The 27,536-nt window shown below is 38.3% G+C and overlaps 1 protein-coding gene across 1 annotated transcript in view; it reads right to left on the reverse strand.

The window, feature by feature from the left end:
• Positions 1-265: 265 nt before the first annotated feature.
• The window catches only part of LOC118811490 (protein diaphanous homolog 1), a 133,351-nt gene continuing 106,080 nt past the window's right edge, over positions 266-27,536 (reverse strand). Inside the window, 10 exon segments of the mRNA XM_036575711.1 lie at positions 266-1,505; positions 11,006-11,095; positions 19,386-19,524; positions 21,972-22,136; positions 22,599-22,723; positions 23,054-23,183; positions 23,333-23,572; positions 25,848-25,949; positions 26,069-26,163; positions 27,018-27,113. Coding sequence (XP_036431604.1) covers positions 1,321-1,505; positions 11,006-11,095; positions 19,386-19,524; positions 21,972-22,136; positions 22,599-22,723; positions 23,054-23,183; positions 23,333-23,572; positions 25,848-25,949; positions 26,069-26,163; positions 27,018-27,113 — 1,367 coding nt within the window. The 3' untranslated portion in view covers positions 266-1,320.

Here is a 27,536-nt window from a genome sequence, read left to right on the forward strand (position 1 = left end):
GTGCTTTGGCTATGTTATCTAAGTTTCTCTACAATGAGCAATTTGTTTACATCTCAATGACTGAACTGCGCAGAAATTTTGTATAATCGGTAGAGTTCCCCTTTAACAGTTGGCAGATGTGACAGGTGGGGCTGGGCACAGCTCTAGTTTTCCTGCATGTAGTTAATCTTGCTCAAGCAATGCCAGAATTACTTTCATTGGGTACAACAGACAGACAAACAGACAAGCGGGGGCAGATATGTCTGCTTCAGCAGTTTGGAGGCAGTAATCAAGAGTACATTAACTCATCTGAAAGACTACAGTGTACGTATACCTCTCTCTCGAACACACCCAGACACACACACACACACACGTGGACGGAAACACACGTGCACACACACACACCCACACAGAAAACAGCACTGTTTATGAGATGCAAAATTTATAACATTTGAGGCAGTACAGTAATTACAGACGGCGGTGAATAAACGCACGCATGCGCTCACACAAGCACAGGCTCCATCACTGTGGTGACATAATGACAGACTCGTCTAAATTTAGCCATGAGATCTGCAACAAGAGCCTGTTTTGGACCAAAATAAAACAACTCAGAAATAGCAGAACATGAAGAAAAAATATTGTGACGAGGTACCAGACCTTCATTAACCCAGTAACACACATACACCCACCTAAGAAAAAGGGGAACTGAACCGTTAGAGAGGATGCTCGTGATTGGCTAACCCTTCCACCTAAGGCACACTCCTATTGGACAGTGTGTTGATACACGCAAATACACACAATTGGCACTTCTCATTTTGCTTGTGCTAATGTAAATTCACTCAAACCGTACATCCATTTTAAAACACTTTGCATACAGTATGCTCTGCATAGTAGGTACAGTTAGTTCTAGCAAAACAACAGTAAAGTTGAAGCCCTGTGAACAGACAAAAAAAAATGACATGAAACATGAAAAAGCAACAAAAAGAAATCTTTAGGTCCGAGTGCAGGAATGTCAAAATGTATCCATCACCTGATGCATAATGAATATTAAAGACGCTCTAAAAATCTTTGGGTTGCTTCTTATTACTTCAGATAATGAGACAGAGAAAACAGAAAAACAGAGGAATATGTTGACAGTAGGGCAGTGGATGAGCACAGGGGTGGTGGCAGCACTCTGTAAGCTTCAGTGCAGGGCGGGCCTAAAGAGCCTCTCCCTCCACAGTGAAATTGGCCAACGCTCTGCCCACAAAGGCTTTATCTGAGGGTGTGGCTTACATTTGGCCCCCAAGCACTGTGTCCAATCCCCTCAGCAGGAAAGATCAGGGTCAGTACATGCAGCCCCTAACTTGACCTTGATGGGGCAACATCTAAGAGATCCTCCAGTGAACCTGTATCTTCTACTGGCTCCGCCTTTTTGGCCTCACTGCCCAATCGGCTCTTTTTGGCCCCGGAACTGGAACTGTTGTCCTGTAGCAGCTCTTTGGCTAGAATGTTTGTCACTGCATGGCCAGCTCCTCGCCGATTGGCTGAGAGAGAGAGAGAGAGAGAGAGAGAGAAAGAGAAAGAGATAGAAGGTTAACAAGTATTCAATCTGGCAACCTCAAAACTCCTCAAGTAGTGCTTTACATTATTTACTAAGGGTGCAAATCCCTGACCTCATGACAATGCGATCAGAAGTTTTTTTGGAAATTATTCAACGCATTATATATTAAATAGTAAAACTATTTAATTTGACTTATTTTTATTATTATTTTCAAAAATTACTCTGAGTATACAAATGTGACTGGATGAATCATAGACGCAATAGTAGAACACACACAATAAAAATACCACAGCAAATTTTTTTCTTTTTTGAGTTTTTTTTTTTTTAGTTTCTTTTTGAGTCACTGACAGTTTCCAACTCCGTCCATCTAACATGTGCTTCCTCCAAGACGGTTCACACAGCAGCATCATGTTGAGTAATGCAGGAAAAGGAAAATAGTGCCATCCTTCCTACTTAGAGAGCAGCAGGGACAATCTACTGGCCATGGGATTTACCATCTCCTATAAACAAGGCGAAATTTTACACAGTTGCACCTCTTGGGAACAGACACACAGACATGACCATAAACACACAACACACAGCTACACACTTATAGTACACATCAAAAATATGAATAAAAAAAAAGAGAGAAACAAAAAACCTTTGTGGCAACAAGTGTGGCATCCACCACGGGCCGCGCTGCTGTGAGGAGCTTGAGGCGGGGTGTGGTCATGCAAAGTGGCTTTTGGAGCGTGCCACACTCTCGTACAAGAAGGACGCTCATTGTTGCTGTTGTCACTGATGTTATTATAGTAGTTGCTTAAAGTAAACTCCATGTTACAGTGAAACAACTGCTATTCTTATCACTATACTTCAGCAACCTGATTCTCAATTACAAACACTGTCATGACAATGTGCATCTTTGAATTAATTAACTGAAAATAAAACATTTTTAACTAATGTACATTAATGTAACAAGATTTTAATAGTAATTCTGAACCACTTCAGAAAAAAAAACTGGGGGAAAAATGACTTTAATATGACTGTGATATTATGTTAATGCACAGTATTTAAATTTAGATTTTACTGACAAAATCATTTGCTATTAACTTTTTAAAAAGCTCAAAAGCTCAGTTAGCTAGAACCTAATGGTGACACCGGCCTCAACAGCACAGATAAGGGCATACTTCATAGAATATCATTACAGTAATTTCTGGCACTCTAAAATAGTAACTTGTGATGAAAAAACTACAAAAACGTGTTATGTTAATAAAACCTTCAGAAACTTTGAACCATTTCTTTAGAGGGCAGATTATTTAAATTTTGCCGTCTCTTCAATCCAAACATAGGGAGGTGTTTCGTTCATATGAGACCTGTAGCAATATATTAATACAATCTCGTTTCTTGAGGCATGCATTCGATGGATCCTGCTTGCCTCTAATGAGCAGTTCCTGAACGTTATGTTGTCAATGTTTACCATCTTATTACATGACTTATTATTAGCCATCATACATGCAAAACAGCCACACAGAACAAACCCATGCAAAATAAACCATGAATGGAAGTCAATGGCTGTTTGGCTTACTCTCAGGAACACACCTAAACTGCCATTGATATCACAAAGCCTCATGGTTCACTAAACAAACATCTGCAACAAACATCGCATTGTACAGTATAATACAGCATGCACACGCGCGCACACACACACACACACAATAGAGTTACCGGGCAGGTGTCCAATATGAGCTGGGACAATGACAGCACTGAGTCTGTTGGAGGGGTAAAAATCAGTTAGAGGATGTGTGTGTGTGTGTGTGTGTGTGTGAGAGTGAGAGTGAGAGGAGTGGTGTGAAAGAGAGGGGATGAAAGAAAGTTGCAGTCTATAATATAATAGTAATATAATAACAAATCCTCATAACAGACATAAACATGTGCTGTGTTGTAATGGTCACTAAGTGGTGCTTGTTAACGTGAATGTCCTGGCTATGACCTTTCAGTCTGGGATATCTAAAACTAATAGCACTCAAAGGAATACTCCAACGTTTTTCAGCTCAATCTCAATTACCATGGACATTTTTTCAGACGCACTTCTTATAAAGGGCTTCAGCAACTTTCTATTGGCTACTACTGTAAGCGTAACAGTGTTTTCTGAATCAAAATGCTTCTGGCTCTTTTCCTAGGAAGTAAAACAGCTCAAAATTGCGGTTATCTTAAGTATGCTACAGATGCATTACATAGAGATTAAGTTGAAAAATGCTGTGGCATCCCTTTAAAGGGGAATTCCATCGCTTTTTCAAAATTTCTGCATAACTGTCTAGAAGTAAATAAAGTAATTCAGAGTGGCTTGATGGTAAATTGTGCACTACAGAGAAACTTACCAACATTGATTTCTTTACAATGGCAGTGATAGGAACCATGAGTCACAATGGCTAGAAATACAGCCATTTTATTCACTTTCCACAACAACTAGAGAATCTACATACCTTCTGAGTTTTCATATGCAAGGTTAATAACAGAAATGTGTTGGCAAATTCAAAAAATGTTTCTCTAGAACAAAGCATTTCACTTCAAACCACTCTGAATGACTTTGTTTACGTCTTAAGCATTTAATTATGCACAAAGTTCTGAAATTCCCCTTTAAGCTGAGTTTTGCACCACAGTTCATCTTCATTAAGGAAAAGTGCTTCACAACCCACACAGCTTCTCCCAAATGTATCCTGTAGGTAATACCAATACTCATTTGAGTCAGCGACTCAAGCACATTCTCCACAGCAAGGTCAAAGTTCAGTGTGTCCAGTGGCTCTATCAAAGAGGCTCAGGGCTCGTAAGTGTGACCTCCCTGAACTCAGGACTCTGTTAAAGTTCTCTACTTTCCTCTATGGGACGTTCCAAGATAGCATATTCCTACACAGTCTGTATCTACGGCAACAACCCACATCAACAGTAACCTCCTGTATCTGTGGAAATGAGAGATAAAGACCAGCTGTGATTTTTAATTAGCAATCTAATTTCCTTCCTCACTTTCCTCACATCTGTCTTTTTTCCCTCCTCTTATCTCTGTCCTCTCTCTATCTTTTCTTTCTCTCTCCTGCCTGTGGGAGGGTGAAATCCAAGCACACACATACTACCCTACTGACACACTCAACTTATGTAAACCACCCACATAATATAAAAGGTATGAGAAAGACTAAAGCACTTGGCTGAACTCCTTTATCTCTCCTACTCTCCTCTTCTATCTGCCTCATTCTTGCTCATTCAACACTCAATGAACTGTTGAGTTTAAAAATTAAGAAAGATATAGCTAAAGAACAAAAAAAAAAGGTTTAATTTTTTTTACTCTTCTGAGCAGCAGTGTGCAGCACATGTGGAACATCTTAATTTTAAAACACATTTCTGCAAACATTAGTGCAAAATATCTTTCGTTTAATGTAAGGGATAAAAATAAAGCAAAATATGACATTTTATAACTTTTGCACAGGCCACATTTTATGTTTTATTTATTTTTTCCCCCCACTATGTTAAATTCAGTAAATAAACAGCAGTATTTGCTGAAGTGCACTTTGTGTCATTCGGCCAAAGTTGCCCAAACTTTTGCATATGACTGGATATGAGATGATGTACAACTCTGGGATATTTAGTATGTTTACCTATATTTAGATCTGAGGTGACCAGCACCCCCAAGAGGAAGCAGACGAGATGACACACTGTGTGTTTGAATGCATGTCTGTATAATTTCATTAAGAATGTGCAATGATTGTGCTCTCAGCAGGAGATGGAGGGTGGATGGCTGGGTGGCTGCTTGCTTTGGAAGTGGATAAGAGGTGTGTGTAAAGAAAGAGGTTTTGGCTGCACCCTGTAGATGTGTGTGTATTCTTTGTGGAGTAACTGGTCTTCTCTGGAATGGTGAGTGCCGGTCCTCCTTTGCACAGGCATTCTGTGTGGACCTCTGACAAAGTGTGTGTGCGTGTGTGTGTGTGTACACAAAATGTTTCTTTTTTTTTTGGTGAAGTGGCCAACTTGGCTGCTTTATTCATTCCTTTGTGAAACTGGCTGGTGATGGAGCACCAATGTTAGCCTTTTATTGCAAGGAACAGGGGTGTGTGAGAGAGAGACTCTTTTGTGACGTAGTGTGCGTGTCTGGTCACTGGTGGTAGGAGTGTGTCGGAGGCTTTGTATGCCAGGTCGTGACCCAGCAGATGTGCGTATATATTAAAGATAAGAATAAGCGCAGTCAAGCACACAAATGTGCACGTGCACTCGAAGGGGAGACTACGGACAGATGTGACGTCTTTCACAATATTTTTGCTAGGATGTCGTTTAGGATGAATTTAGGGCCAGACTGAAGAGCATTTTACTGGTTTTGAATACTTGCTGGCAATGCCAAATGAAAATCCCAATACTCAAAACACTTAAGCTGGATACTTATAATTCGATAATTCTAAATGGTTAAAAATAAATTTATATAGTCATAAATTAACCATTAATTTAAGTATGTTTATTACCGCAGTTCAAAATATATTCAGAAGTTGAGAACTATGACAGTCAGGTTGAAGCCCAGCAGCTCATAAATGTATGCTTCTATGATTGATATGATTGTAATTATGTATGCAGATCCAAAGATTATAACGAATTAGAATTTTCATTTTGTGACCGATCATAGTTTTAGTTCATTTTCAGTTTGTTTTGGTAAGTTGTTTTCATTTCACTCTAGTAACTTATTTTAGTTGGCTAGTTCCTCATTTTTATTTTTTAGCTTATGGTAAAAAGATGCCTATGTTTATCACTATAGAGTTTAGCTTATATCGAACCTTGGCTATGAGAGCTCAAGCTCAAGAGCTAAAGGGTTCAATGTGCTTTTGCTAGCCAAGTAGCCACTTCAGCTGCTAGCAAAATACAAGTGCTGTTTAACACAACAAAATAGGGAGAGGTTTAAAATACTGCTAACAGCCTTTGATGAACCTCGCTGGTGTGCACTTCCCCCAGCTCTGCAGTAAGGTATCGGGGTGTTTGATTAAACTCATTATTCTGGTCATTCACTCAATAACTCATTCACTACATAGTGCTTGACCATGCAATGACCCAAATATTCATCGCAAGAGTTAGAACAATGTCTCAAAGTAGCACACTATATAGTTCGCTATTTCTGTAACAGAGAGAGAATCCAAACACAGAACATCATTGTTCAGATTGATTATTCACAACACCCAGTCAGATGAAGGTTAGTGTGACTATTTTAATTCTGCTGGAGGGCTGAAGCGCCAACCAACATTACGTGGCGACACAGAGAGAAAGTGAATGATAGTGTGTATCTAGAGTGATCTGGGAGTTCAAATTAGCATTTTGTGTGTGTGCAAAATGTGTCAGTAGCTCAGCAGCTGCTGGGAGGATTTGAGAGTCTCTCTTTTGGTTGGTTGCAGTCATTACACTGGGTCAGGGGTGAGAGGTGAAAGGTCACCTGCTGACTCCTCGCCACATGCCTGCAGTCTGCTTCTATTCAGCCAACATCTATAGAGCCAGCCACAAGTGTGCGTGTGTGTTTGTGTATAAACGTGGTCCTGCATAGAATGATCATGTGATAAGTAGGGATGTGCAGTCTGACTAATCTTGATATTCATGTATCCATAAGTGTTAATGAATGGATGTCCAGTTAACTGCAGGAAAAAAAGAAAAAAGGCCGTAGGCTCAGTTATCAGATGATAGTACTAAACGGTAAAATTTGAAACCATATTTTAAATTTTCAAAAATAGCTGAGGGAAACTGATATGTTTTCATGTCTGACGAGTTACGGAAGATGCCTCTTCTGATATGAGCTAATGAGCTAACACTAATCGGTATGACGGTGGATGCTGATGAGGGTTTGTCACACAGACAAGGTCTTTTCTTCTCAGTGGATGATTATCACGTATTAATCAAGTACTGGAGTACCTGTGTACATCCCTAGTGGCAAGTAGGGAATTCAAGTGGTGGGCTCTGTGTGTACGTATGAGAATGAGAGTGTGTAAGCGGGAATGTTGCTGTAGGGTGGGGTTCTTTTGGAATGTACAATACGTGTAACTTCTGAGAGAGGGGGCACTTGTTTTGCTATTTTTTTCAGACTAAGTGGTTAAGGATTGGATCAGAGTGTGTGTGTGTGTGTGTGTGTGTGTGTGTGTGTGTGTGTGTGTGTGGGTGAGTGGGTATGTGTGGGAATGGTCTGTGGTGAATGCTGGGATGAGTCAGACAAGCTGTGTGTCACAGGGAAACAGGAGACAGCTCTCTCACCTCCTCAGAAAGGCTAAAAATGAGACTAACTATGACTCACTCCAGCAACACAGGGACAAAGCTCACCAACACACACACAGGATGCACAGGCACATTTAGACAGTTTCAGTTTACCCCATGTTCACTTACTTTAAAATAACTGATGAAAATAGAAAAAGGAAAGAACCTATACATTACAGATATGACAGAGAGAGAAAAACAGACAGCGAGAGAGCTGTTTTTTATTATTATTATTATTATTATTATTATTGTAATTAGTAGTAGTAGAAACAGTAGTAACAATAGTGATAATATTTTATTTTTCCTTCTTCTTCTAATTATTAATTTTTTATGCATACTTCCATTCAAAAGCTTAGAAACCAAGATTTGAATGAATATTCGTTATTGTAAATACACTAAAAACGTATTCAAAGCAGACTTGAATACTGTAAACTAGATAACAAAAGCTCCTTTTTGATTCTTTTTTCAGTATTTTGGAGACAAAAAATATTAAAAATGAAATTATGAAAGTCAGAATAATTTACTCTGGTTATCATTCGTGACACTTCTAAAATTTCTTATTTTTTATTTATTCCTTTATTAACTACAGTTTCCTAACTAATTATTTGTAATTATATAAACTTGACTTTGCACATGTAGAGTTTGGAAACTAGTATATTAGAATCTTTTTTTTTTATCTACCATCGCACTGACTTTATATTACTGAAAATATTGATTCAATTTTTTGACTGGTAGTGTATACTGTAACATATCCTTATTGTTCATATAGCATATTGTAATATGGGCTCATATGGTCTGTGAATACGTGTGAGAAAGTGGAAAACGGGCATTAACACTAAATGTAGTTTAAAATTCTGCAGACTCTGTCCTTCTTCTGATTAACTATTAGCTTAACTATTAGCTAATGAGAAGCTCAGAGTGACAGCCTCAGAGTGCTATCCCTCTTCAATCCACCTGCACTCCTCTTATAAACTATATTAAATAGAGTCAGGGTTCTCATAACTCCTACTAACCCCTCCACATATTTCCCCTATTCCCTCTAGTTTTAGCTGCTCCCGTTATTCATATATGGTACTATGAGAAGACCCCAGAAAATATGTACTCCAGAGAAAGAGGCACCAGGGAGAGAAGGAATTCAAGAACGATTACAAAAAGAGTAAGAACCAGAAGCATGGGGGGGTGAGTAAGCTATTTCAGCAAGTGACACTACTCCACATCTGGATTCATTCAGCCAGATATCCAGTTACACACACACACACACACACACACACACACACACACACACACACACACACACACGCAAACACGCAGGTTAAGTTTGGAGAATTTCTTCTCGGATGACAGCAGTAGAAGTTGTCACTGTGTTTATGTTTGTAAATGAATCATTTTGCCTAATTAAGTCAGAAGAGCTAACTGACAATTTAAACTTAAGTGTAAAAAACTCACCTAGCCAGCTTTTCTACAACTACACTTTTGAAAACACTGTAAGAGCACATTTAACAAGTTTAATTGATATTTATCCATTTTACCCTCAATATTATATCATTTGAATGTATTTATACATGTCTGTTTGTATATATGTACATATTTACATATATTTACGTTGGAAAACCCCAGGTCAAATTACGCCTTAATTTTCTAAGTGAAAAAAACATTTATGGAGGACAAACTTGGCTATATATAGAATTTTCCTAATTTTCCAAATTTACTTTTCTTAGGTTAATATATCAGAAAAATAAAATATAAAATGAGCCATAACTTTTGCATTGGCCACATTTTATGCTGCCCTCCCACATTTCCCCCCCTAATATGTTAAATTCTGCAAATAAACAGTAATTGTACATTAAATGGTTAAGAAGTGTGTTCTCTGTAGAGGATGTGTTGGCTTATTCTCACTTAGAAAATTACATGTCCAAACCTTTGCATACAACATACAGAAATAGGTCACAACTTTTAAAGCATGTATCTATTTGCTTTTGACCACCAATAATTGGGTTTGTTCGTAAATTATAGAGTCACTTCACTTCTTTTGTGAGCCTTTCATGAACAATTAGTATAAAAATTTGTAAAATTGAGTGTAGAATGTTATGTACTTCAGTTTTTGAAAAGCCTTGCAAACAAAAAATAACAATCCAAAAAAAAATATATATATATATATATATATATTTACTGCATGTGTACACTAATTCTGAAAAACTACCTAGTTCTGCTTCAGTCTTCCATGCTTTTGAGAAGTTTCAGCTGTTCAGGCATTTAATTCGTAATTAAATCAGCTCTGCTATCAAGGTATCAACTCACAAATTATAGTCTAAGAAAGCAGACAAGGGTTGTAATGGCCAAAATAACCCTATAAGAGAACAGAGTGAAGGGCAGAGTGAAGAGTGGAGGAATAAAGCCTCTCAAATCAAAGTGCTAATCAGCTTTTAACCCCCCACTACATTCCCTACACCACCCAGCAGCTTCTATAGACCCCCAGCACTGGTGAAAATGACTAACCCTGCCAAAATCCTTACACACAAACAGCCTCTGTTTCGCAGAGCTGCTGAGCACAGGGCAGATGGTAGACAACAGGGGGGATTCAGTGAAGTTTCTAATCTTTGTGTGTGTGTGTGTGTGTGTGTGTGTGTGTGTGTGTGTGTAGTTACAAGTAATGTAAGCACATTACATAGCAAACATATGAAGTTATAAGATTCTGCATTTCATACCATTTTGGTTTTCCTGTACTCATGTCTTTGGATCAGATACTTCACTACTGTCAACGATTCATATATATATACATATATATATATGTGTGTGTAATACTGATAATGGTAAAACAGCGGTTTTCTCCCTTAATGTACCTCTCCACTAACAATTAATAATAAAAAAAAACAAACAAAAAAAAAAACAAAAAACACACATACACACATTTTAGGCCTTATTAACCTTGTCTCAAAACTATGTGAAATGACTCTGGCATCAGGCTAGGTATTCATTAACCATTTTATGCAATCCATTTCTGTGAGGTAGCTTTTAGAGGCATTAAAACCGCTATCAACACTACTGCACACAATTCCTCTACAGAGCACTTCACATTAAACTGCTTTGAGTTTAATTTAAAAAATAAAAACATAATAAATAAATAAACAAAAAAAGTTAAATTCCCCTTTAAGATGTTTCACAGCCATGGTCTACTATTTGGTTAGTTAGTTTCTTAAGATTATTTTAGCTTCCTGACTGATCAAAAAAAGAATAATTTATTACCTGCTTGCCGTGGTCCTCTCTTTCTCCTGAAAGCAGCTCCAGATTGCAGCGCCTCCAGCAAGTCGTCCATGATACCAGTCTCATCACCATCTAATAAACAAAAGGGATAAAGTTATATAATGCATGCACAGTCACACAAACAAATCCTGTTACTGTAGACATGCACATAAACATACACTTCCCTGCTATCCATAAGGTATCCGACACTGAAAATGTAAACAAGGATATCTGAGATCATGCACATGCGCGCGCACACACACACACACACACACACACACACACACACACACACACACACACACACACACACTTCCAAAATGAAGTAGCAGCTACAAAATTAACTGTTCATCAGTGAAAGCTTGATTATCTATCTGGGTTCTTTGTGTATAGTAGCATTCTAAGCCTATATGCATTTTACACTAACAATAGCATGGAGAAAGCTGGGCTGAATCTCAAATGGTTCCTACTTCCTATGTAGTGGCCTTTGCAGTTCATTAAACATATAGTTTATTATATATCTAATGTAAAGCTACGTATATTCAGACATAAGTTGCACGACTCTCTGTTTAGCATATAGTGCTCTATTTAAGCGTAAAAGCCACATTTTCATGACCTATGCAGTAAACTATATAAGAAGCTTTTCATTTTTGTTGCCCAAAGAAAAACAAGGATCTCCAAAAATGTAATTTTTCAGGGGAAAGCAAAAACATTCTTTACTTTTAATGTAGGTTAAGGTAAAGGGATTTTCTTACAAACTATTTTGGAGCATTTGTATCAGTCCATTTTAAATAACGAAGAACAACTACTACATTTACATTGAAGATTTTTCCTGTTTTTCCTGAGGAAGAAAACTTTATAGGCTAGGCAAGGCAAGTTTATTTATATAGCTTATTTCATACACAAGGTCAATTCATGTGCTTTGCATTAATGAAAGCAATAGGAATATCACAGGTAAAAATAAAGACAAAGTACTTAAAAATAAAATACAAAGTGCTAAAAGGGCACATAGTGTGATAAATAAAAAGTATAAAGTAAATTCAAGCAAAATAATAAAGGAAATAAAGCTTGTTAAAAGTGTTACTTAAGTCTGTTTATTAAAGGTAAAGTGCAGTAAGAACACAGTACAAGTCTATTATTATCATCATCAGGTGACCAAGTCTGACTGTGGTGAAGAAAAAGAACATCACAATCTTCAACCATTCACCACAGACATCTATTCCTTTACCTGCTATGGTAAGCTGTCAGTAATTATAGAAACCAGTGTTAGGCAGTTAAATGTCATGTGTTGAGTTTAATATTTAAAACTGTTTATTTCCCTCCACTTATGGCAATAACCTATATCCAGGCCTATATCCACGCATGTGCAGTGCAAATCGGGCAGGGGACGCAGATTGAGTAGGGACACCCACTCCAAGCAGGATGTGATGACACACGCACAGAGGAAGTCACTGGTCTCATGGACAGAGTAACATGTCACATTAACCCAGATGGGCACTGACCCACTTCTATAATTGAGACCATGCATGCACATAGCACTGATATAAGCAAGGACAAAGAATCAATTGTATGAAGAGAAGTACGGTAGATACGTGTTAAGTGGAAATGTCCTGAGTGTTGTGGCTGCTTCGGTGAGATAGTTTTGACTATTTCAACCTTCATAAAAAAAAAAAAAAGGAGTTATGAGTTTCTCAGACCTTCCCTTCACTCACACAGAGTGCAAATGTGCACCACACACATATGTTTGTAGAATAACAATGTACAGAAAAAGTAGGATTCACACACACAATGTACCACACACACAACGTACCACACCACAACCCTTTCACCACCTTTTACCCCTTCACAGAAGGGCAAAAAAACCCAAACAGAAGAAAAAAAAAACCTGCACGCTCAAACACACGGAGGCTATAATCCCTTGTAAAGCCGATGCCAGATGGCTCCATGTCTGAGCTGTCACAGCATGTAAAAGGGAATCCATTTACACACACAAACACATGCACACAGCTCTGAACAGTCCTGGTACGCCACTCAGAGGATTCTCACAAAAACTGCATGGGAACCAATTTAGGTCATCTATGTTTCTGGCATCTCAGACTTTCTGTTTTAAATTCATCAACAAATCAACAACACAAAGTACAGCATAAATTCACTCACGGATCCCACAGTTGTGTGTGTTTGTTGTCATCTTCATAAAAGGCTTTTGTGACACACTACGAGTCTAAAAGTGTCCATGTGCCTAAGTACCTAAGTACACAAGAGTGTATATAAACATATACATAGCCTTTAGGCAAAAGTCTAACAGCTACACTATAAATACAGCATGACAGCAGTGTCCACATCCACATTCAGCTTTCTAAAACTGCACAATATGATTCATTTCACATTCTACAAAGATAGTCACTTCTCACTATGGCAGCAAATTCTTTTCTTATGTGTTACGAGGTTGGAGGAGAAAGGCGTGACAAATAAATAATACACTGTGTTCATGATTAGTTTTGGGCTTTACTGTAGTTAATTATTAATGGAAACTTCATAATCAACAATAGGCAGTTTGGAGATCTAGGCTATTGATAAATAATATTGATAAATAATATTGATTACACTTAAAATGATTATATTTCATATTAATATGCAATATGTGTCATATAGTACTAAACTATTCTGGTGAGAATTCTGGTGATGTCCTTGCAATCTGACATATTTCTAAGCAGCAAGAAATGCCTTAATCACTCAGAGCAGCATTTGAAGCGACACACAGCTTATTCCAAACACACAAGTTGCTAAGCTCTGCTAAGCTGTATAATATAATTAGGGAATCTGGTCTTTGGGACAAGTTTCAGCCTCCATTTGTGAGCTTTTGGCACCCCTTATGGTCATTTTGGTGAATACATCACCAAACACATTCACATCTGTGAAGCTCTAGCACCCCTTATGGTGACTCTTCTATTCAGAGACTCAAAGGGAGTGGCACAACTTGTTTAGTGCCGTCTATGTTTAGTTACAGCATAAATATAATTAAATCTGTATATATGGGAATTCACTCACATTCACAAAACTGCTCTCTCTGTACATATAAACCTTTAATACAGACTGTCTCATTTTAGCCACAGTACATCTTCATGACTTGCACTATTTTACTTTGTTCTTGCTCTCACAGACTACTGTCACCTTTAGGTTACACATTAGAAGCTTTTGGACCTGGATTTCTGTAAAGCTGCTTTGTGACAGTCTACACTGTAAAAAGCACTATACAAACAAACTTAAAACACACTTATTTTAATTTTCTTCCTTCTAACCTATATTCTATTTAATTACTTGTTTATTTTAATTTGAGCTATGTCTAAGTAACATCTTGGCCAATAAAAAACAATTCTGACTAATGAGAGTGCACGATACTGTGTATAAAACACATGATTTCCTGAACTATGTACACAAAAAGCCCTAAAGAGAGAACTGAAGTCTGTATGTCTGTGAGGACAAAACAGCTCAATCCCATTCGGACATCTGTCTCTGTTATACTTGGGATGCTGTTGCACAACCCCCACTGACACACATACTCTTATGAGCAGATGCAGTCTTCCTATCTTTCTAACTGTACTGACACCTACTGGGCAGACTGCGAGGTGACAGACTAAAGCATAAAAGAAACTGTTTTTCAGTCCAACACACATCCTGGAACACATCATTTCTGGAAAAGCAGCTCATTTTTTGTTTCAAAAAGAATAAATAATTCATTGCTCAGTCATACAGTCATAACTGGACAAGAAATGTGATACTTATTAAACAGGCATATGTGAAGCATGTTTGAAGGTTTTTTTAAGCCATAACAGAGTACATATTAGAAGAAACCTACTGATTAGAAAGAATGTCAGCTATAGGAATGCATGGGAAGACTGGGACTATTCTGTATGCAGTCTATGGGCTACAGAAGGCATTATAGAAGGAATTACAGAGAACAGTGCAGGACTCAGAGATCCAGCAGTGGGAACAAAACTCAAACAGAGGACTGACTGTAACAAAAGACTAACTACTGATAAAACGTGAAACACTGCAGACCTTTCCGCACTTCACTCCCAGGCTCAGAGCAGTGCACTGAACATTGCTGTCTGTTTCTCAGTGTGAGTGTGTGCACAAGGCCGAGCATTCCAAACGTCCAATGACCCTCAGAGGGCAATGAACCCTGTGTGTGCATGTGTGAGAATGACAGTATGTGAGAGAACGCAAGAGGGAAAGAGAGATATAGAGAAGGGGGCGGGGGGAAATAAAAAATAAAAAATGAAACTGAAATATAGAACAAACGGGGGGGAAAACACCACTGAGGTCTTTGTTCTGACGCTACCTTCTACTCACTCTCTGTATGTGGTTAACACAACTGCTTTTCATAAACATTGTAAAATATCTTCACCATAAGTGCTACAGTTTCTTACATAAGCTCTAGTTTCTATACTGTTACATAGCTATTTCTTTGGTCCCTTGAGGGAGGATAGATTTGCATACAGGTGGCAGATTTGAGGCTTTATGATGTTAGAAGACACGCCCTTGACATGTCTGCCAAGTTTTGTTTTGAGTCCAGGGGCCGTATTACAGATTTTTTTTTTTTTAACCCTGAAATCTTATCTTACCAGTTTAGTCACCATGACAGCTTCAGTTAGGTTTGAATTTAGGACAGAAGCTATCACAGAACAACAGTTCTTAAGTTCATAATCTTATCCTACATTATGAACCATCCTAATTATACAAAACACTGTGCCATCTTTAAGACAACCCCAACCTCAACCGTCTGTTTCTATCATTTTGAGTGACAGGCAGCATAGTTCACTAGAACTAGCATTATGACGTTACATTTATCTACACTGAAGACGGCGTTTTGACTTCTGAGTTTTTTTCTCTCTGTGTTTTAAAAACCCCAGATTATGCAGACACGATCTCCACCATCCCCCTCCTTATACCTTTGTGTGTTAATGTTGATGTAAACTTGTCAGATAAGATATTACAGTGATTGTGGTGAATAATGAGGAGACAGAACTGAACGCGTGTCAGTTTATTAGGTGGAATAACACTAGTGCGGTCAGCTAAAGCGTTTGAGAAATGGAAACTGAAGCTGGTGAGCGGCGATGCTCTGATAAACAGCACAAAGTACTGTCACAATATTCATAACTTAAGGTTTATTGCGCTTTAGTCTTGTTTGAGCTTTTTACATCAGTAAAGGCAGCTGTCTGGCTAACTAACTTGATTATTTTGATAACGAGTTTACATGTCAGTTGTGCACACGTGGTCAGGTGCTAGGTAACAGACATAACAGTTGATTGTCAACTTTGATCGAGTAAGTTAAGATTTCTTAACTTAAGATGCTGTGAGATAAGATTCCTAAATTAAGATTTGCTTCTGTATGCCAAAAATCGATTTTCTAAATATTTAATTTATAACGTAATGTTGACGGCACACAAAAGGCGGAACTTGGAAGTGCGGAAGTGCAGCGCCCGGACAGTCTGTGGCGGCACATAACAAAAACACAAGCGGAAGAGTGAGAAATCCGACCGGCTCCCTCTGCATTAAAAGCCAGGTTAGATCAGGAGTCACAACAAAAATGATAACATTTTGTCCTTTCAACAAAAATCAGACGACCTTGGCAGCCACAACATTTAATGTCCAGTATGTCTCAGTATGTGTTAATGTGTTAATATAGGCTAAACAGTATAAACGAAAACGCAGATTTACTTTGCTCTGCTTTAAGCTTCAGCTACAGCCGCTTTCCTCCCATCTCCGCCAGAAAACGTTTTCCTCAGAAGTAGATCAGTTAAATATCTCTCAACGTTCGACTGTTTTACGAGGCTGAAGTCGCTTCTTATTCTCCACCTTCCTGTTCGAATTTACCCGTGCCACCTTAAATTCTAACTGAGGTGCCGAATGTAAATGTGGCACCATTTAAGGTGGAACGGGAGAATTCGAAAGAGAAGCTGACTTCAGCTTTGCCACTTTTTAGTGTGACAGCCACATCACTTCCATTTGTTTTATTAAAAAAGATATTGGAAGTAAATTCATTATGGATCATTACAAATACTTTGCTTTAAAAGTACCAAGTCACTTTAAATAACAATAACACAGAGTCACTTAGTCACTTTAAAATGTATATTGTCTCTGTGTATATTTTGTGTATATTTAACATATTTCAGTTGTTTTTTCTTGTATTTTTATTTTTACTTATTTACTTTCTGTAGAGTGATTAGCTGAGCCTCACCACAAGCATTTCAATGCATAAATGTCCTGACATGTTGTGCAAATGACAAATTAACTTGAAACCTGAACTCGAAACTTGAGCTCACACAGTGAGAAAATATAAATGCTATATAGAAAAAAAGATGCATCGATAATCGTTTTATAATTGCATCGCAGCCCTCTGAATCGTAATCGAATCGTGAGGTGCCTAGAGATTCCCACCCCTATTGACCTGTCAGATCGTCACTTAGGACAAAAAGAACGTTTCTATAATATGTCCTCAGGTTATTTCTGTGAATTACATATTTTTTTTTAGTCTAGTGGTTTGTAGACACATTTGAACGGCCCATTTTTACATAATTCATTTTTAAATGAACATTTTTCCAACCTCTCTTTCTCCTTTATGATTAAACAGGCTATTTTGTTGCTGTACCTTTACGATGTAAAGATGATCTGTGTTCGGATTCGCTGCTTTGTATTGTGCCTCATTCAAACAACACTCCATCAGAAACACTACTTTTAACCGCAACGTTTAACCAGAGCTAAACTGCTGTTTAGGTGGCGATACATAAATACACTTTGAGACTTCACAAAACCAGTTCATTCAAATTGACTGTTTTATAGCTTAGATTCCACATATGGACTGGGAAGTGAATGATACCTTTTGAAATTTGCAAGTGTTCACATTTAAAATCAAACCTTATTTTTAAAAAGTTAGGAAAATATATATGTGCCCTTTACAATAATTTCTTTGTTAATGAGAAACTCAGCAGTGCGTGATACTTAAGTGCAAAGTCACACACAGCTCAGCTGGAGTAGTGAAACAGAGATGAGTGTGGAATTTTAAAGTCCTGAGAGACATAAACTGCAGCCAAAAGAGAGGAAAAGTAAAAACTAAAAGTAGGTCACACAGAGAGAGAGAGAGAGAGAGAGAGAGAGAGAGAGAGAGAAGAGAGAGAGAGAGAGAGAGAGAGAGAGAGAGAGTTTGTATATGTATGTGTGTGTAAAACATTTGATTTGTGATGTAGTAAAGGTTGGTGTTTAGTGCAGAGCCTATTAAAGAGCTTTGTAAAAGCAAGGACACTAGCAGCCCATTGAAAGGCGTGTTTGCGGCTGATAAACAGATTTTCTCCATTTTTTCTGCTGCTTTCTCTCCATCCCTCCTTCCTTCACTGAACCATGAAAAGCAAAAAGCAGATTCACATTCCAGGGCACAAATTATTACACAGTTTCCCAGCCCTTTACCCCATCTATTTTGCTGTGTGCCTTCCCCTTTCTCTCTCTTTCTCTCTCTCTCATATACACATTTGCTTTAATAAAATATCAGGATATGGAGTTGTATATACAACACTATGCAACAGTTTAGTTGCCTAAGAAAACTGTGTTTAAAAAGTTATTTAACTGGGCAGTGAGCACTCATTTGTTCAGAAAAAACACAAACATTAGAATATTAATATCAAAAAGTCCCTTCACATATGTTAATGTTTTAGCTTTTCATTTTTAAAGCTCTTCTTGTGGCAGCCGAGTATTATTTCGTAGTAATTATTCAATATCTGGACTAGCTAGTGAATTCTTCATTAAATTAAATTAGGTGTGCTGGCAAAGGAATTTAACCAATATATGTAATAGCGGGTGGCACTGCGGAGAAATCTGAAACTAAACCCTATGTTTTCTAACTTGCTTACACCTCATCACAATCCCATTCTAAAATTATATTCTAATGCTTTTACAGCTAAAAATACACTTGCTGCCAAGATAAACAGTTGTAAACAATATGCTTAGTTTCTTAAGATTTTTTCACTTTACTGTACATTCAATATTACACGTTTTTATTAGTTTTATTAAACTTCAACCAAAAAAAAAAACTTTTGCTCTTCCTGTTTTAAACAAATGAAACGTAGATTTTGTGAAAAGCTCTTAAAGTAAGGCCCATGTCATTTGTATTCACACTGTAGGATAGTCAGGACACCTTGGTCATAAAACTGCACAAAAACCAAACACACACATATGCGCACACTTTCAGAGATTTCATGGACTATGACTGCCCTCAGTGGTTGATCAACAGAACTGTAGTTTCTGTCAACAGAGCTGTGAGTTCTAGTCAAAAACACACGCTCACACAGATGCCCATCTTTTGCTTTCTTTCTCTCACATAAAAACATACCGTCGTTGATGTTGATCTGTCCAGCATTCGTTCTCTTCTGTCTCTCCTCCTTCTCTTTCTCAGCTTTCTCTCGGGCCAGTTTGGCCTTGCGCATCTTCTCCTCTGACTCCTTACGCTTCTGATTCTCAATCACTGCTTGCTGTAACACACATGAACATAGAAACAATGAAACCAGATAAAGTTCAAACCAAAATAATAACAGGCTTCCTTTGTGTGTCAAATAAGGTGTTTACATTCACTTCTTCCCTCAATGTATTACTTGTTTATATAAATTGTTGCAAATCTGCTAAACACAGGGTAGGTTATCTGTTTATATCTATCTGTGTTTTTGTATGTCTGTGCTTTATAGTGTGAGCAGGAGTGAGCAAGTCCTGAATAATATGAAAAAAGGCAGTGTCTGCACGGATGTCTGTGTTTAATGCACTGAACAAACACTGGCGACATAATGGCCTTACCACCTGCTGCTCTCTCTGTCTCTCTCACACACACACCCTGCAGCTGGGAGACGACCTGTGTACACAGGTGTTGTACTTTCTGTAACTGTATCTTTCAATTGTGTGTGTGTGTGTGTGTGTTTGTTTTGTATCTCTGACAGCCTACAAAGGACATCTATAGTACTGATATCCATTAACTAAAATCGCTATATAAGAACAGCAAGTAAAACGGACAATGCAACATTTTCAGTATGGGACCGAGAAACAGGGTGATGTTATCAGATATAGGTGAAGATTAAACAGTGCCAGCTCTTGACAGGAGATAACTGTCCATTTTGAGAAAGATAATTGATGAAGAATTATATACAGCCCATTTCAAATGTAACAGTTTGCTGAATAATATTAAATAATATTTCCAAGTAATCTCTCATTCCTTTTACCTGTGAGTGACCAAACATTGTTAAAACAGGTCATTGTCTCTGCTGGGGGGTTCTCGGATAGCAACATTCAGTCTGAGGAAAATTCTAAGCATTTTCCATACAGATTAAGTGCTCTGATTGTTCGGACTAGTTAAATACTAGTTAAGTAAAGTTAGATATCATATAATGAGAAAAGCGCCAGGACCAGACTTTGTCTCTCCATCCACCCTAAGGCACTGCTATGATGAACAAGCACCAATTTTCACAAACCTCTTCAACAAATCATTGGAACTTTGCTTTGTTCCCACATGTTTCAAAACCTCCATTACCATTCCAGTCCCCAAAGCAACAAAAATTACTGGATTAATGACTACAGGCCAGTAGCCCTGACCTTTGTAGTCATGAATGTCCTTGAATGTCCTAGCCCACCTGAAGGCTATTTACAAACCCTTTACTGGATGCCCTGCAGTTTGCATATAGTGCTAATGCAGTCTACTTGGCCCTGCAGTTCATGCTGCAGCATCTCAACAGTCCTGGAACCTATGCTAGAGTTCTGTTTGTGGACTTCAGCTCGGCATTCAACACCACAGAGCAAGAGCCGCTGCAGGTTAAACTGTCTCAAGCTATCTGTGCCAGATCCCATGTGCCGGTGGATTGTGGATATCCTGAAAAACAAACAAATCCTTAAGAAAATGGGATTTGTTGTTGTGGAGACTGCAGTCGCAGTCCCCTGGAACATCAGACCCCTGGACCCTCAGTACTACAGTACCACAAGGTTGTGCGCTCTCAACCTTTCTCTTCAGTCTCTACACCAATGACCGCATTGCTAATAATGAACCAGCTTTGCAGATTTTGAAGTCTGCAGATGACACCACCGTGGTGGGCCTCATAGCCAACAGTGATGAGTCTGTGTACAGAAAGGAAGTCGAGTAGCTGGTGTCTTGGTGCAGCAGGAACCACCTGCTGCTGAACACGCAAAAAAACTATGGAGATGGTGGTAGACCTCAGGTGCAACCACCCATCCTACCCCCCTCAACATCAATGGCTGTTATTTCCACTGTGGAGTCACAAAAGATACTCTGATCACATTTACTCTATGATGAAACATTTCTATCCTGATGGGAGTGGTCTTCTCCAGAGTGACAATGCACCTATCTACAGGTCACGAGGGGTCACTGAATAGTTTGATGAGTATGTAAATAATGTAAATCATATGCTGGCCTTCATAGTTACCTGATCTGAATCTAACTGAACACCTACGAGAGATTAAGGCCTGACGCGCTAGACAGCCCTCTCCACCTCATCATAAAAACAACAACTGAGGGAATGTATTTCAGAAGAACGGTGCTCCATCCCTCTAGTACAGTTCAGGAGACTTGTAGAATCTATGCCAAGGCTTGTTTTGGCCCTACTAAGACACTTTACATTGTCATCTGAATATTATGTAGTATAATTATATAATAGTTCATAATTTCCCAATAATTACAGCTGAATTCCAGTATGTCTCCTCTGTAATAATGGAAAGCATCTTGGGTTTTTTCTTAGATGCAGTCACATAGACACCAATACAACTCATTATCCAGATATCACAATAATTATTTATGGACATTGCCCAGCTCTGAGTATCGCTGTTAACTATTTTAATAGCATCTATATATGAACAGGAAATAACTGTCTGAATTTACAAGGGTCAAATCACAGGGTCATTCTGAGACCACACAGCTTGACCTTACCTGGAACATGTTCCTGAAGTTGTTTAGGTCACCAAACAACTCCTCTGGGGTTATCTTCTTAGGGTCAAACACAAAGTACTTCCCCAGGTCCTCATACTGCTTTTGCATGTTGTTATGCATCAGCTCCAACTTTTCAAATTGCTCTCGTGCAGTCGCCACAAAGCTGTGCTCAGGACAGTTAAAGAACACCACGACAGGCACATCTCAACTTTATGTGGTCTGCTAAAAAAACACCGCAGAAACGTACAATGCAGAAGAACATAACAAAGATTTGCAAACCATTTATGTTATACTACTGCAGCATCTGTCGTCTCATATGTCTATTCAGTAGATTGAAAGGGCACCAGAATGTGCCATATGTTATGTGGGGTATTAGATCACAAGTCAGACAAACTGCCACACAGATGTTTACAGCATGTTTCTTGTTGTTTCCAAAATATATAAAATACTGAAATACATAAAGTCTAAATATATATAAATGTCCAGTTTACAACATTTAAAATCAACACTATAAGTTATTAGTGCACATAAAAATGACTGGCAATATGGTATTTTCAAGTCACATATACTAGATCATCAAATACACCAAAGATAGGCAAATAAAGCCTAAAGCACTGTGAAGGATATGGTCATTTTCTCAACAAATTTGTCGTTTTCACTTTGAGGAGGAGGGAAAGTCTCAATGTCCTTCTCCAGACTCTTTATCTGCTTGCCCATCTGATCCAGATTTTTCTGTAGTGTCTCAGCTGACACTGTGTGAGAAACAGAGGTTTATTTTATAATCTGTGCTATAAAAACACAAATGATTTTCTTTGCTTTAAATGTTTTGTTGGCATTACATGCTGTCAAATTTAAGTATTTATCGGTTCTTATTTAAAATGGCAGCTGACTTTCACGCTGTCTAAACACTTCTTATAAAACAGACCAACAGAAATGATCAAAAATTATTCGGAACAAAGATTTTTTCCCTTCTCCTATGAAATTATTACTTTAGAGATACATGGTTTTCTTAGGACCATGACAAAGTATTTGACCACTAACAGGACAAACACTAAATTACACTAGTACAAAAAAGGAAGCACCTCTGCTGGCTTTTTCCAGATGGATGAGCTCATCAGGGAAGTGCATGACCTTGGGATATGACTCCTGACATAGGTCTGCCAGGAAGTGCAGCAGGGTCTGCTTCTGATCTGCTGACTTAGTGTCCCTGAGCTACAGTGAGAGAGTGAGAGAAAGAAAGAGAGACAGTGAGATCATAATGACTCCAACAAAATGAAACATCGTCATACAGTGTTTGTTTCTACAAATGGAAATAGGTGCACTTATTTGTGAGTGTGATAATATGTGAAAGGGAGGGAGACCTTGCACAAATAGCTGATGCTGAAACCAAAGGCCTTGGCATTGCGTGAGCCGGCGTTCATGTAGTTGCCAACAAGCAGAATGATCTGCAGCAACTGAGAGAAGTTTTCACTCTGAACCAGCTCCTCACATGCCGCAGTCACTGCCACAACGTCCGGCTTCACGTTATTCACTTGCTCCTCAAACTGCAGACGGAACAGGATAGCGCTCAGCCGCGGTTTCAGCTTCTTCACCGAACTGATCTATAGCAACGAGAGAGAGAGAGAGAGAGAGAGAGAGAGAGAGAGAGAGAGAATTTTAAAACACAGTATTGTGTATATAGACGTGGTACCCTTATACTTTTTTTCAAAACACCAACAAGAAACAAACAAAACATACAATTCAAAACCTGATTTTCTTAACCCTTAAAAACCTCATTTGTGACTATATGTGACACTATTTGGTCAAACAAAAGTATGTGGACACCTGACCATTACATCTATATGCTTGATGGACAAGCCATTCCTAAACCATTGGTATTAATATGAGGTTGGACCTCCTTTGCAGCTGTAACAGTCTCTACTCTACTGGGAAGGCTTTCTACAAGGTTTTGAAATATGTCCGTGGGTATTTGTGTGCAATGAGTGAAAAGAGCATTCGTGAGGCACTGATGTTGGACGATAGGGCCTGGCTCACAATCAATGTCCCAATTCATCCCAAAGGTGTTCAGTGGGGTCGTAGTCCAGCCCACTGGAGTTCCTCCACACCCAATTTGTGAAACCATGGCAAGCGCTTGACATTGCGTATAGTGATTTTAGGCTTGTGTGCAGCTGCTCAGCCATGGAAACTCATTTCAGGGAGCTCCTGACGCAATGTTCCTGTGCTGATGTTGCCACTAGAGGCAGCCTGGAACTCTGTACTAAGTGATGCAACAGAAGATCAGATTTTAACACACTATGCACTTCAGCACTTGGCAGCATTGCTCTTTTAGTTTGCATGGTCTACCACTCTGTGACTGAACTGTTGCTGCTCCTAAATGCTGCCATTTTACAATAACAGCACTTACAGCTGACCGGAGCAGATCGAGCAGGACAGAAATTTGATGAACTGACTTGTGGCAGTGCCATGTGTAAAGTCGCCTGTTAGTAATGGGAGTGGCTGAAACACGTGAACTCAATAATTATAGTTTCAATATAGAGTGTCAATATACTTTTGGCCATGTAGCGTATTTTTAATAAGAAAACAAATGAAAAAGGTATGGATAAAAATATTGGGATTCCTGACTCAATATATCATAGCACAACCTTCAGACCAAGGACTTCAGCCAAGCTCTTTTTGACGCTCTAAATTAGATTTCTACACTTCTTAACTGGTAGCTTTGACTTTTCTTGAGCAAAATGCTCCAGTCCACTCAGGTTTGACGAGTCTTCACCCAACAGAGTTTAAACTCTTTCTAGAGATGCTCAATGCTATTCAGATCAGGACTCAGAGCAGGCCACTTCAGAATAGTAGACTGTTTTCTTCTCATCCTTTCTTGGGTGCTTTTTGAGGGATGTTTTGTCTCATTATCCTGCTGGAGGACCCACGACCTGCAACTGATACTGCTTTCTCACATTCAACTAAACAATCTGCTTCAAAATGCCTTGATTATCTTATGACTTCATCATCCCAGTGCCAGAGGCACCAAAGCAAAGCCCCAAAACATTAGTGAGCAATCAAGATTAACAGTAGGGATTGTGTTCTTTTCTTTGAGCTTAATTTTATTTTCCCCTGTGAACACAGAGTTGGAGTGATATTTACCAAAAGTTCTAACATTTTTTAATCTGAGGATTCTCAGGGCTTTTCAACATGCATTCAGTCTGGCTTTGGGGTATTCCTGGGTCTTCTACCATGCAGCTCATTTTTATTCAGACAATGACCAGTTTTGCAACAGTGCTCACAAGAACATCAAGCTACTCTGAAGTGGTCTAGTAGCCTTTACATTGACCATGTGTCCTCAGACAAATCTCTGCTTTTCTTTCTCTTTTCCATGTTTGGTGTGATAGACAGACACAAAACAGCAGAGTGAGTGCATTCTTACAATTAAACTGGCTGAGTAATTATATGATTGATGACGCTTTTGCTAGCAATTAAAATATAATAACCTGTTTGAAATATCTACCATGCAATTATCTCTTATTGACTTCCAAATGGTATGACTTGCTAAATGTTATTTAATGTAACATGGTGATGGCAATAAACTTTCTCTGAATCTGAGAGAACAATAAATACAAAAATGGCTAAAATTAGCTTCAGGTTTTATTAATTCCCTGATTCATTTTCAATCATTAAAAAGACATTTTTCTAATTATATTATTCTTCTTTAATATCAACATCACAGACTCTTTGATTAGTTTGTTGATATCTGCTATGTTTGAAAAAGGTAAATGATCAAATAAAGAGGCATTATACAACAGTGATTTATGGCGTTTGTAGCGTTTGTTTGCATTTACTAAGCGTGGCTTTGTACCAGAGGTCTGCCATGTGTGCTTTTCTTACCACCACTCCAAATTGTTCAGACTCCGCAAGGTCCTCATACTCGTCCTTTAACTCTGATAACACGCTCAACTGCTCCTGCTCAGGCAACAACTTCAGCAAACTCTGAAAAACACACAAAATCCACACAAACAAGTCAAATAAGAAGCAAAAGAGATCCTAGTGTGTATGCAAACTACATGTTAAGTTGCAAACTATATGCAAAATTGCAATCATGCACACACCTGCACCATGTTTTCTGTAAGCACCTTCTCGTTAACCTCGAGAATGACATTTTTTATCTCCTCATATGGCAGCCTGTTTGATCCCAAGAAAATAGCTGCAAGATAAAAGCACAGAAAAAAAATATGAAAAAAAAACTCTTGGATTTCTTAGAGAAGAAAGACATATTAAATTGCACTTCAGAGTTTGAGTGGAAAAGCAATCTTACAGAACAGTGCAAAGACTGTAGAGGGACTGACCAAACTTTACAGTATTAACCCTCTGGGGTTTAAGGGCATGTTCTTGATTTTTGTACGTCATCTTGAATGTGCAGGCACTTGCATAGAACATAATACCAATATGTTTCATATCAAAATGTTATGTCACTGCTTTCGAAAACTGCTGCAGCAACTTCAGCAGCTGTAAACTTTTTGAATGCCATTTCACCTGAGTCTCCAATGTCAACTCAAAGAAGAACAAAGGGTTTCCGCTGTATTATTGCAGTGTATAAAATGATTTTGAACTAGCTGAGTTATGCATCTTTTTATTTTTGGGGCAGTATTAAGAGTATGAAACAATACCACAGTGTAATATGTCTTTAAATGGAACACAAAAATAGTTGCAGCATTTGTTAATATCAATATGCATGTAAAATATGTACATCCACTTTTGTACTGGATCATCACGTGCACAAATGATTAGCATCATTGATTTTTTCCATGTTTATTCCTATTATTGGTGCGACAGATGTTACTGATAATAAATCTTGGTTAGTTAGCTGAAAATCTAATTTTTATTTTTTTATTTTTTGTTATGGTCAAATTTACACACACTCCTGTCAGACTTGATTCTGCTTGTACAGATATGCTAAAGATGAAACTGATTAATAACAAAACAGTGTGAAATTTGCATTTTATGATCAGATTTGACAGTAAGCAACGTTGACGAATAAGGGCCAATGTCTGTACTCACAGAGGTTCTGAGAGGACTTTGAGTCAAGAACTTTCAACTCCTTCGCTTTCTTCTTCTGAGCAGCCTTCTCCTCCCCTCCTTCTTGGTCTTTCTTTGCTAGAGAGAGAGAGAGAGAGAGATACACATATCAATTTGTTAGTACACTTTTCTACTTATGTATTTTCTACATCACTGTGCCATGCTCTGCTATTCAAAAGCCGAGCAAAGAAAGTAACAAAAAAGTTACAGATGACCAGATAAATGAAGACAGACTGAGCGACTGAGGCAGAATGAGAGAGAGGGAAAATCAACAGAAGACGAAAGAAGAAAGATATAGAAATGGACAGATGAACTGAGGCAGACAGAGAGAGATATGGATGAACAGAGACAGACGAAAATGATCTTCAGCCCTTCTCTCACTCCCAGCTGCAAAGTGTCAAAGACGTGATGAAAGCAAGTGTGTGTGTGTGTGTGTGTGTGTGTGTGTGTACATGCCTAGCCAGGGGATCAGAGATGAGCAAAGACAAAAAAACAAAACAA

Source organism: Colossoma macropomum, unplaced genomic scaffold, assembly GCF_904425465.1.
Source record: "Colossoma macropomum unplaced genomic scaffold, Colossoma_macropomum, whole genome shotgun sequence".
Classification (NCBI taxonomy): domain Eukaryota; kingdom Metazoa; phylum Chordata; class Actinopteri; order Characiformes; family Serrasalmidae; genus Colossoma; species Colossoma macropomum.